This window comes from Chiloscyllium plagiosum, chromosome 14 (assembly GCF_004010195.1).
Source record: "Chiloscyllium plagiosum isolate BGI_BamShark_2017 chromosome 14, ASM401019v2, whole genome shotgun sequence".
In the NCBI taxonomy this organism is placed as follows: Eukaryota; Metazoa; Chordata; class Chondrichthyes; order Orectolobiformes; family Hemiscylliidae; genus Chiloscyllium; species Chiloscyllium plagiosum.
Genome location: NC_057723.1, coordinates 4,297,997 through 4,311,437, shown reverse-complemented (window position 1 = coordinate 4,311,437; position 13,441 = coordinate 4,297,997). Strand labels below are relative to the sequence as shown.

Here is a 13,441-nt window from a genome sequence, read left to right as displayed (position 1 = left end):
TGCACTGAGTACAACCTAGCTCTCAATGCTGGCAAAACCAAGGAACTCATTATTGACTTTCCATGGGATATTACCCATGCCCCCCTACACACTAACAGCACAGAGGTGGAACGATGGAGACTGTCAAACTCCTTGGAGCAGTCATTAACAAAAAGCTTTCTTGCACTCTTGATGTGGATACACTGCTTACAAACGCCCAACAATGTCTCTTCTTTCTCATGCAGCTGAGAAAATTTGGCATGACGGTGAATACTCTTGCCAATTTTTATAGGTGCGCCATCGAGAGCATTCTGTCTGGATGTATCACTACCTGGTATGGCAACTGTACTATTCAAGACCTGAAATGGTTCCAGAGAGTAGTGAACTCAGCCCAGACGGTTACAAATGCCAGCCTCCCATCTATAGAATCTATCTACCAGGCCCGCTGTAAAGGAAAGGCCGCCAGTATGTTCAAAGATCCATCTCACCCTGGCAATGCTTTTCTACAGCCTCTACCAATAGGGGAAGGTACAGAATGGGGACCCAATGAACACAATTCGCCGATTTCTCAGCAGCAAACCCAAACAAGCAGACAAAACATATCTAGAAACCCTAGCCACTCTCTCCTACATCAAAGACATCTCGGAACTGACTGCCAGAGTACTCAGACACCTTGGCATCATGGTAGCCCACAAACCCACCAACACACTAAAACAGCAGCTAATGAACTTGAAAGACCCCATACAGACAACAAGCAAAACTAATGTCATTTACAAAATACCATGCAAGAACTGTAACAAACACTACATTGGACAAACAGGCAGAAAACTAGCCACCAGGATACATGAACATCAACTAGACACAAAACAATATGACCCTCTCTCACTAGTACTCTTACACACAGGTAAGGAAGGACACCACTTCAACTGAGACAACACATCCATCCAAGGACAAGCCAGATCGAGATACTCATGAGAATTCCTAGAAGTATGGCATTCCAAACAAAACTCTACCAACAAACACTTGGCTTGGACCCCATTTACCACAACCCTGAGAAAAAGAATAGGAAATGTCATTTCCATAGGAAATGACATCACAACAGGAAATTACATCACCAACCCAAAGAAACCCAAACATATAAATAGAAAGCATGAATAATAAGCAGTGCTTTGTCCGAAGGTTCACTGAATATGTTACCTAGTATAGTGATGAAACGTCTGAAAATGAAACGTCCAGCTCAGTGAGTAACCCTACCTCCTGAACCTCAACCTGAGCTACAAATCTTCTCAAAACTCACAGGTAACTATATGCAATCCACTCAAGTATCCATTTCCTGATTTAAAGATTCCTCTGAAACTGTGATCAGAATCCAGCTGTTCCGCTTTCTGAATTATTTTATTGTGCATTAAGTGATTCTGCAATATGTTAATGCACAGAATTATTTTTATTTATTTTATCACAGAATGTCAGCGATGGTATTAAGACAATAACTTAATGCAGTTCAATAATTTCACTTGAATTTAATGGAATCCACATTGCTGTGGACCAAATGACAGGTCAGGAAGAAATGATAGATATCATGCCCTAAGACATCCTTAACTCAGATTTCTTTTTAGGTAAGTGACAATCGTTACGTTGGTCACAATTATCAAAGCTAACTTAATTATCCAGATGAATTAATTGAACTTAAATTCCTCCAGTGTTTCTGGAGACAATTGAAACTGCGTGCAAACAGCAACAATCTAGGCTTCTGGATTACAGGTTTTGTGTCATTGCGATTATACTGTAACTTCGTATATGTAAATTACGTATGTCGAATATTCAGTTTGAATGAAATTATTTCACAATGTGTCACAATTCAGATACCAATAATCATTCACATAAAGACTATGCAACCTTGCTGCAAATACTTGGTGCATCTTTTTTTCCTCCTCAAGTCTGAAAGGACAGTCACTGCAAGTGTGAACATATTCTTTCTCACAGGTTGCATTCTTTTAGAGACTCTTTGACTTCATTTAAATTTGACAAAGCAACAGGATTCCAAGGCTGAGGCACATATTACATTAACAATAATACAAATATAGACAGACATATAGTAGAGAATAGTTAGATTGTTTCAAAAAGTCAGGCGTGCAATCTGACAGAGCAATGTGAGATTATATTTTTGTTGACAAACCCAACTAATTATAAACTGTCTTAACCAATTCAATGAGGTTCAGATATGGAAGGAATTGGGCCAATTAGAGTAAAGGTCAATGCGATCGCAATTTGAAGAAAAAAAAAGTATTGCCAGTGATGCCAATTAAAGTTGCACAACAATAAATGCACCAAACAGTTCTTCTTTTCACTGCAGAGGCACTCTTGCTTTAAGAGTACGAGCTGTTATTATTGACGGAGTCTCTTTGTGTCGCTGTCAACCAATGAGGTGAGTAAATCTGGCTGAGGATCCAGCAGCACTCCCCCAACACCAAACACTGTGCAGTATCGAAGAAACGAAGAACATCCATTACTCCACGCGCTCGATTCATATCTGACTATACATGGGAGGCAATCTGCGGGATTTGTACAAAAAAGGCCTAGCTACTTTGAAAAGGTACTGCCGGCGCTTGAAGAAAAACGCAGCTTTTTCTGAAATTTGCAAATCCAAGGTAATAAGCAAGTATATTCTCCTGCTTTAAATAAGGAGCGTAGAATTAATCTGAGAACCAGTTACCTACAATTATTTCAACCAGAATGGTATTTTTGCTAAATTACCGAGAATCGCAATGGCTCGTTCATTCCTTCATTCTTATGTATCTCTCCGAGTCTGTACATGGAAACATTCGCTACTCAATTCCCGAAGAGTTAGGGGTTGGTGCCTTTGTTGGGAATATTGCTGAAGACCTCGGCTTAAATATTAATAAACTGTCCGAGCGCATGTTTCGGGTTGCGTCTGAAAATGAAAGACAATATTTAACCGTAAATTTAAAAACTGGAGCTTTGCTTATAAAGGAAAAAATAGACAGAGAGCAGCTTTGTGAACAAGGCCTCAGTTGCGTTTTAATGTTAGAGGCGGCGATCGAGAATCCGCTTAAAATTTATCGTATTGAAGTGGACATTATCGACATAAATGATAACGCGCCAGTTTTCCAGAGAAAGGAAGTTAGCCTGGAAATATCTGAATTGACGCCGCTTGGAACGGTCTTTCCACTCCAGGGTGCGATTGATCCCGACACTGGAACCAACAGTGTTCGCTCCTATCACCTGAGCCCTAACCAGCATTTCACATTAAAATCACAACCAGACGGCAGGCAACCTGGCATCCCAGAACTGGAGCTGCAGAGAAATTTAGACCGAGAACAGGAACCGAATCTTGAACTAACGCTAACGGCGTCTGATGGAGGGAATCCGAAGAAATTCGGAACCACGCAAATTAAAATTAATGTAGTTGATGCGAATGACAACGCTCCCGTTTGCGAACAAAGTATCTATCACGTTACAATTGCAGAAAATACACCTAAAAATACTTTGATTGTGAAAGTAACTGCCGTTGATGCAGACGAAGGCCTGAACGGCGATGTAATGTACTCTTTCAGTGATCACACTCCTGATAAAGTACGCGAGGCCTTTAGCTTAGATGCGACTACCGGTGAAATTAGGCTGACTGGATTCCTGGACTTTGAAGAATCAGATCGTTACCATATTTCAGTACAAGCTAAAGACAGGGGGCCATATTCACTCGCAGTATATTGCAACGTTTTGGTAATGGTTACTGATGTCAACGATAATTCCCCTGAGATAATAATGAGAACCACGTTGAGCACGATTCCAGAAAATGTTTCACCGGACACTGCCGTGTCTGTTTTTAGAATTACCGATAGAGACTCTCAAAATACAGCAGAGGTTTCCTGCAGAATTGCTGGAGGTATCCCGTTTAGGCTCATAAACTCTTCAAAAAATTACTATACATTAGTCACGCACGGAGTTATAGATCGCGAAAAGGTATCAAAATACAACATTACAATTATGTGTAAGGATGCTGGATCCCCTCCACTTTCGACGAGTAAAAGAATACAAGTTCAAGTTTCAGATATAAATGACAATGCACCACGTTTTACGCAGCCTTCCTTCGCCATGCATATAATAGAAAACAATGTAATTGGAGCTTCAATTGGTTCTGTATCAGCCATTGATCCAGATTCCAATCAAAATGCAAAACTTTCATTTTCGATTTTGAATAGCCTAATAGACAATTTGCCTGTATCTACGTACATTTCGATAAACTCTGTCAACGGCGTAATCTTCGCTCAACAATCATTTGATTTTGAACAAATAACAGGTTTTGAAGTCCACGTGAAAGTGACGGATGCTGGGTCTCCTCCACTCAGCAGTAACGTAACTGTCAATGTGATCGTCGTGGATCAGAATGACAATGCCCCTGTGATTGTGTCGCCTTTGCCGGCGAAAGGATCTGAAATCGAGGAAACAATACCGAGAACCGCTGAACCCGGTTACTTAGTCACAAAAATTACAGCTACGGACGCCGATTCTGGTATGAATGCCAAACTTTCTTACCAACTTCATCTGTCCAATGACGAAACCCTCTTCACAGTGGCTCAGGAAACAGGAGAAATATGGACCATTCGCCAATTTACAAGCAAAGATTCACTCCGCCCAAAAGTTATAATTCTGGTGAGGGACAATGGAACGCCATCCCTTTCATTGACACTTACTATCAATCTATATGTACAGGACGATAAAACAGCAACTATACCAACCACGGGAATGTTGGGGATCACTGGACCATGGAAATCCGATTTGAAATTTTACCTGATGATTTTATTTGGCACAACCTCATTTATTTTACTCTTGGCTATTATTTTTCTGGGTATTAAGGTGTGCAGTGGTAGAAATGAAGTCACCAATGATTTTTGCTGCTTCTCCCGGGGAAATTCTCTCCACGGAATTCAAAAGGCAAGCGTAAATCTGCAGATACCACCCAAGTATACGCAAGCGTATGAAAACGAGAGTCTTCCACAACAATTTCGCTATGATCCCGTTATGAATGATTTGCTGTTTCTAAAGTTACACGATTCGGCTCCATCAATGTTTGATGTGAAGACTGGGACATGTGTCGCCACAAAACATGAAAATGCATTAATCTCAATAAACAAAGACATGGATTGCGAGGTAAGAGATGCTTTCTTTAATACATCTTGGGCATTTTAGGGGGGAAAAAAGCAAACGAACAGAAGTTAGAACATAAACGTGGCAAAACTTCTAACTACTTAAACTATAATTTCTTGAAAAATGTGATGGCAAGCCTTGAAGTGATCTCTGTTACACTTAGAAATTGTTACTAAATGGAATTGTTTTAACACGTATGTAGTAGCTAGCAACACCAAGAAGTACAATTATTGAAATGGGAGTCATTGCAAAGAATTGAAGGTTTTGAATTATTAGCGACAACTGGTATAATTCCCTTAGTGGTCAGTTTCATTAGGCATATAGCCTTTCCTGACATTAAGCTGTTAGTGATTACTTAGCAACTTTATCAATCAGGAAAGGGTTAATGACCCGGGGAAGGAAAAACAAGACCAATCATGATGATTAATTATTTGAAATTCCAACAAATCCATTTTCAACATGTTATGATGACATTCCTGTTTATAGGACAAGCAATCGTATTAACATTACATTAAAAGCACAAAAAAGGAATCAATAATCATACAAGATAAGGAACAATGGTGTGTAAAACAAGAACTATGGCTTCAAAAATAGAATTGTGAAAGGGGAATTTATAAGTTCAAAGAGATGGTGGCAGAGAAAAACTCCTTCTGTCAGGTAGTGGAATGCTTAATCACAAGATCAAATTAGCAGGAGTCGGCTATCCTGGGCCTCGTGATTGTTCCAGAATTTTACGCCATCATCATTGATGACAATGTCAAATTAATAAACTATACCTTGCTTCCTTGATGTCGTAACTCGAACTCAATCAATCTCTGTCTTCAACTTACTCATTGACTAAACATCTTCAACATTTTAGTGCAAGCAACCACTGACAGAGTTATGCAAGTCATGTCCATCCAAACCTAATAACTCAACTTTAATTCTGAAATTAGGTTTCTTGTACAAGATTCCACTGCCTGTGGGAGCAAACTTTCTGTACTTACTCTGTATACCACTTTAAGAATTTAATATGTTTGTTTGAAATCGTCTGCCATTCTTCTAAACTCCAGAATATTCACGCCCCATTTCCTCAACCTCTACTTTAAGGTTGTTTTTCAATTCCTCTGCTGCACTGGAGTAATGGTCAGTCTGTTATTCCTTTGGCAAAGCAGCAAAAACAAAACACAGTACTCCAAATACAGTTACACTAACGTCCTGAACAATCGAAGGAAGTCTTTGCATCTCTACTGAAGTCATCTTGCGATCAAATCAAAAATATTGAAATTCCGATTTTGTTGCTGCACCTACATGCCAGTTTCCAGTTATTCATACTTCCTAATATTACAGAGTTAAGAAATGCACTACACGTTCATTGCTCCTTCAAAGATGATAGGCTTGTGCTTATCGTTTTGATATTTAATTTGCAGTGATTTTTGCTGTCATTCAGTGAATCTACATCCAAGTTTAGCCTCTTTTTTAATCATTCCCTACATTTGACTGCGCACTTCATGTCATATTTTCAACATTTTTGCAATATTTGCTGATCTAGAAGTGTTTGCCATATTTTCATCATTTATATGGATTTTGAACACTGGGGCCCTGGATCGATCTCACTTGGAATATTGTATTCAGTCCTGATTGGCTCATTCTAAGAAAGATGTGGAAGATTTAGAGAGGATGCAGAGGAGATTTATTGGAATGTTGCCTGCACTCGAGGCCATGTCTTCTAAAGAAAGATTGAGAGAGTTAGGGCTTTTCTCATTGGACCAATGAAGGATGAGAGGTGACTTGACAGAGGTGTACAAGATGAGGAGAGGGATAGAGAGAGTGGATACGAGAGACGTTTTCCCAAGGCAGAAATGGCTATCATGGGCATAATTTTAAGGAGATTGAAGGAAGCTTTAGGTGAGGTGTCAAAAGTAGGTTCTTTACACTGTGCTGGTGAATGCTGGGTGCGTGGAATTCCCACTGCCAGCAGTGGTAGTAAAGTCAGATACATTTGGGACATTTCAGCGACTTTTGGATAGCCACATGGATGAATGTAAAATGAAGGATATGCAGGTTAGTTTGATCTTAGAGTAGGATGAAAGTTTGGCACAGCATTGAGGGCCAAATGTACCGTGCTGTACTGTTCTACCTTCTAATACTTCAAGGTACCAAGGCTAAGGCAGTTCGGCTAAGAAAGAGAATTGAGATATATCTATGTTTAAAATAAAAGGCATATGAAGTGGAAATAAATTGGAAAAGTTTGAAGATCGAGAATGTTTTAGAATAGAACCAAGGAGCAACACGAGTTTTTTTAAAAAGAGAGAGAATAGAAAACATATTCAATGGTGATACATATGAAACAGATTACAGAAATTTGTAGAGGTAAGTGACAAAATGCGTAAGTTAACTCTAAATTGATTAAAACATAATCAAGAAAGTTTGCAATGGGGAAGTAGAGAAATTGCTACTTAGAAACGTTGAAGATAGGAGAAGGAGGAGGCTAATCGGCCTTTCAAGCCAGCTCGACCATTCATCGTGATCATGCTTTCTCCCCATAGCCTTTGATCCCAGTCACTCCAAGTGCTATATCGCGCCATCTCTTGAATACATTCAATGTTATGGCATCAATTACTCCCTGTGGTAATTAATTCCACATTCTTTCCACTCTTTGGGTGAAGAAATGTCTCCGCATCTCTGTCATTAATGGTCCATTCCGAATTCTTAGACTATGACCCATGGTTCTGGACACCCCCACCATTGCGAACATCCTCCCTGCATCTATGCTGTCTAATCTTGTTGAAAATTTATAAGTCTCTATGCGATACCCCACATTCACCTGAACTCCAGCGAAAGCAATGGACACCCCCACCATTGCGAACATCCTCCCTGCATCTATGCTGTCTAATCCTGTTCAAAATTTATAAGTCTCTATGCGATACCCCACATTCACCTGAACTCTCCTCATACATCAGTCCCACCGTCCCTGGAATCAGCCTGGTAAAACTTGACTGCACACTCTAGAAAGCAAGAATATCCTTCCTCAGAAAACGAGACCAAAACTGCACACACTATTCTAGGGATGGCCTCACCATGGTCCTGTATAACAGTAACAACATATTCCTACTCCTGTGCTCAAAACCTCTCGCAATGAGGGCAACATGCCATTTGCCTTATTTACCACCTGCTGCGCCTGCATGCCTACCTTCAGTGACTGGTGCAGAAGGACACCCAGATCCCGCTGCACACTCAACTCTGCCAATTTGCAGCCATTCATTAAGTAATTTGCCTTCTTGTTTTTGCTTCCAAAATGAATTATACTACATCTGCCATTGATTTGCCCACTCACCTCGATGTCCATATCATGCCGAAGAATCTCTGCATCCTCGTCACAATTCACCCTCTCACGGTATCATCCGCAACCGTTGAGATATTACATTTTGTTGCGCTCATGCAAATGATTAATATATGTTGTGAATAGTTGGTGTCCCAGGACCGATCCCTGTGGCACCCCATGATTTATTACTGCCAATTTGAAAAATACTCATTAATTCCAAATCGTTGTTTCCTCTCTGCCAACCAGTTTTCTCTTCATCTCAATACACTTTCCCAATCCCATGTGCTTTAATCTTACACAAGAATTTCTTATGCGGGGCATTTAACACTTTCTCAAAGTCCAAATATACTACATCAACTAACTCCCCCGTTGTCAACTCTACTAATAACATCAGCATGATTTCGCCTTCATAAATCCATGCTGAAACGGGCTGATTCTGCCACTGCTTTCTAAGTGCTCCATTATAAAGTTCTTGATAATGGATTCAAAAAGTTTCCCCATTACCTTTGTTGTGCTTACTGGTCTATAATTACCTGGTTTCTCTCAACTTCCCTTAGGATATAAGCTACCCTCCAATCTGTTCCAGAGTTTATAGAATCCCGGGAGATGACCAAAAATGCATCCACTATTTCTAGATCCACTTCCTTAAATACTCTGTGGTGTCGATTATCAAGCCCTGGGGATTATCTGCTTTCAGTCCTCTCAAGCTTCCCAGCACCATTTCTCTACGAATATTGATCGCCCTCGGTTCACTCCCTCACTAAATCTTGCATTCTCCAAGAATTCTGGTATCTAATTTTGTCCTATTTTGTGAAAACAAAACTCAAAGTATGTATTCAGTTGTCAGACATTTCTTTGTCCCCTATTATGCATTCCTTCGTTTCTGTCTGTCGAGCACCTACATTTGTCTTCACCTTTCTGACACTTAGTGTCATTCATTCTGTTCCCTGCAAACTTACTTTTGTATAATATTTCCCTCTTCTCAATCAATCCCTTGGTCATTATCTTTGCTGAATTCTAAACTGCGCCTATTATGAATTCTCAGACCTATTAATTTCCTTGGCCAATCTGTATGTTTCTTCCTTAGATCAGATACTATCCCTAAATGCCTTTTCAAGCCATGGATTGATAAAAGGTTCTATCAATTATGGTCACTCATCGTCAAGGTATCTGGCACTGCCAGATTTGCGATGGTTCCATTCTCATCACACAGTGCCCAGTCTAAGTTGGCCTGGTTTGTAGTTGGTTCCTTCACATATTGTTCAAGAAAACCATTCCATATACACTCCAGAAATTCCATATCTACGATATTGTAGCTAAATTGAATTGTCCAATGTGTGTGCAATTAAAATCACCCATGATCACCGATATTCCTCTTATCAAAACATCTCTGACTTCCCGTTTAATGCCAATCCCAACATCACCTCTGCAGTTCGGAGTATATATATGAGACCAACTAATGTTTTTTGCACCTTGGTATTTCTCAACTCTATTCTTACAGCTGACACATTGTCAGACCTAATATCCTTTCTCACTATTGTATTAATTTCCTTCCCACCACCTTTTCCTTTTTGTCTGTCCTTCCTAAATACTGAATACGCTGCGACATTCAGTTCCCATCCTTGGTCACCCTTCAGCCATGTCACAAAGCTCATATTTTGTTTCTAAAAGCTGTTCCTTGGCACGAGGAGATTCTGTCCTTGTTTTTTTTTCAGAGGGACAATAAACTGGTCCAGACTCCGATCAGTCTGGTTTGCTTCATAGCTTGAAAAGATTTTGAGAGACCTTTTGTTTATATGTAAACAGATGAGACTTCAGGCTAAAGTGATCATGCTTTAGAAGTGACCTGTATAATGAAAGGGGAAAGGTCAACTCTTTAGCTGAGCTGAGCTGAGCAGGTTTTAGTTCAGTCTTGAATTGGGAAGTTCAACAGGGAGCTTTCTCTCTCGTTACCGCCGTTCAACTTCAACCTGTAAGCATTTGTTCCATTTATACTGTTTTTTTTTTACAAAGGAGGTTGTTTGTTGGGACTGTTGTGTGAATTTAGAGCATACTTAAGTCTAGCTGGATAGGTTGAGTTCTGTAGGGGTTCTTTATTCTGTTCTTTGCGTTTTATTATGTAATTTTGTGAATAGATTTTTGTCTGTTTTAAAATCAAGTAGTCAACCTAGCTATCTTATTCCAGATAATGTTCACTGTACACTTACTGAAGCAAATTGCAAAATTAGGTCTAGAGCTGTTGCTTAAGAATGCATTGAGTGGTCTGGCCCAATCCATAACAATGTGTTTTGCAGGGGAATGGCCACAGGAGATTCCTGCACTGTCTGTCTATCTCTCTTGTCTGGTAGTTACCAATTCCCTTCCTGCCTGCATCGTCTGAGCCTGCTGTGTGACCGCCTTTCTATACGCTATCCATGATTCCCTCTACTGCGCAGATGTTCCAGTGTTCGCAGCCACCGTTCTAGCTCTGAAACGCAAGCTTGCAGAAGCTGTAGCTGCAAACACTTCTTGCGCACATGCTGACCGAGGGGACTGGCACTGTTCCTGGCCTGCTGTACGGAGCAAGCGAGCAAATCAAGACTTTGAGCTGTGAACGTAATAGATCCATTCTGTATGCATTTATTAAGGAAGATACAAATAACCTCCCAGATCTAGGAAGAATATAGAGTTGAAAGAATTCGTAAGGACGCTGAAGTGGAGAAATTAATAGGGTTAAAAGTTGAAAAGTTCTGATGATTTCATAGTCTGCATCACAGATTGGCTACAGGATTCGTCATGCATTGGTAATTCTTCACGTGCTGAAATGATTGCTGCAGATTGGAAGTTTGAAAATCTCACGATGCTATTTAAAAGAGGAGCAAACGGAGAAGCAGGGAACGAAAGGCCCTTCAGCGTTGCATCATAAGTAGGTAAAATGCTAAGAATATATCACAAAAATAACGTCCTTTTATACTACCTGCAGCACTTGTAGATTAGCTTTCTTCAATTCATACAGGAGGTCTGATTATTTCTCACTGAAGTGTTCTGAATTTTCTCTCTACTTACATAATAAATTGCCTTTCTGTTCTACCCATTAAATATGGTAATCACACACGTATCCCTATAAAACACTATTTGCAAACTTTTGGTTCATTTACCTAAACTATCCATATCCATTTGCAAACCGCTCATTTTGTATTGCAACTGACTTTCACACAAAACTTGTGTCAGCTGCAAATTTGGCTGATGGAGATTCGATCTATGCAGAGAACCAACAGCAGAACACAAAAATAAAACGTATCTAATCGGGCAGGGTCAGCATGGATTTGCAAGTGGAAATTCGTGTATGACAAGCTTCATACACGAGGATTCGATGGATGTGGAATATTTATACTTTCACAGGCTTTTTGGAAGGGTGACGCATTGCACGTTGGTGTGCTAAATTAGAACAAAGAGTATAGGAAGTAACATGGATTAAGGAGTATCCAGAAAAATTAAAGATAAGCAAGATGCAATACACGGTTCATTCTTGTGTTAGCTGACTGACAACTGACAAGGGACATCATTTTGATTGCAGATATTCACAATATAACTTAGCAGTTTGGTGATAGTCACCGATTATAATCTTTCCAAATTTGAAGATGATGCAAGATGAGCAGAAATAAGTGTTTTGAGGAAAAGAACATAGAACATAGAACATAGAAGAATACAGCGCAGTACAGGCCCTTCGGCCCTCGATGTTGCGCCGATCCAAGCCCACCTAACCTACACTAGCCCACTAACCACCATAAGCCTATCCAATGCCCGGATAGGGGGGACATAACGTGGAGAAATCTTCAGTCATTCACTTTGGGAGGAAGACCTGATGTGGAGCGTATTTCTGAAATGGTGACTGAATGGAAATGTGTAAAGGAAATTGAGTGTCCTTGTAAATCAGCCACTGAAAGGTAACATGCATTTGTAATTATCATTTAGGAAGCTAATACAGTTGTAGCCCTTATTGGGAAAATAAAAACAAGATTTGAGAGCAGAAGTAGTAACATCTATTTTCAATTGTGCGAGTTTGGTTAAACTGCGCTAGAAACAATGTTTCTAATTTGGGTTTCCTTAACTGACGTGGAAGCAGAGTACACAATCCATTGGTTATAACATTCCGAACTATTCTGGGCGTCGAAAAGATTACAGTAGACTGGAATAAAGTTAATCGAGCACCACTGTTCAAAAAAAGGACGGAGTTAAACAGTGGGTAAGTAGTAGACAGTAGACCAGTCTGTTTAATATTGGTCACCTGGTAATAGTCAGAATACGTTATTAGGACGTAACAACGGGACATTTGGAAATTCAAAACACAATTCATCATAGTCGGCATAGTTTATGAAGGGTGACTCGTGTTTGACTAATTTATGAGGGTTCTTTGAAGTTGTAACAAGCAAACTGAATAATCAGGACCGTGTGGATGCAGTATGCCTGGACAACCAGAAACAAAGTAAGATCATATCAGGTTAGAGGTAATGTATTAACTTAAACAGAGGATTGGCTAATGAACAAAAGGCAGAGAGTCAGGGAAAAAAATATTCGTTTTATCTTTCTGGCAAAAGTTAGCCTGTGGAGTACCACAATGTTCAGTCTTCCAACCCTATTTAATAATCTATATTAATAACTTGGATGCATAGATCGAATATGGAAATGTGTTGCTGGAAAAGCGCAGCAGGTCAGGCAGCATCTAGGGAACAGGAGAATCGACGTTTCGGGCATTAGCACTTCTTCCTCTCTGATCCATCTCTGATCTCCAGCATCTGCAGACCTCACTTTCTCTGCATAGATCGAATCTGCATCAGCCAAATTTGCAGCTGACACAAGTTTTGTGTGAAAGTCAGTTTCAATACAAAATGAGCGGTTTGCAAATGGATATGGATAGTTTAGGTAAATGAACCAAAAGTTTGCAAATAGTGTTTTATAGGGATACGTGTGTGATTACCATATTTAATGGGTAGAACAGAAAGGCAATTTATT

The 13,441-nt window shown here is 39.9% G+C and overlaps 1 protein-coding gene across 5 annotated transcripts in view; it reads left to right on the top strand.

Annotated features, from left to right (window-relative positions):
* The window catches only part of LOC122556422 (protocadherin-10-like), a 176,962-nt gene that overhangs the window by 115,706 nt on the left and 47,815 nt on the right, over nucleotides 1-13,441 (top strand). The window contains exon 1 of one of the 5 annotated variants that reach the window (XM_043703058.1): nucleotides 2,472-5,148. The exons of the other annotated variants lie outside the window; for them this stretch is intronic. Coding sequence (XP_043558993.1) covers nucleotides 2,713-5,148 — 2,436 coding nt within the window. The 5' untranslated portion in view covers nucleotides 2,472-2,712. Of the gene's footprint in view, nucleotides 1-2,471; nucleotides 5,149-13,441 lie in introns of those variants that run through there. 5 annotated transcript variants of the gene reach the window in all.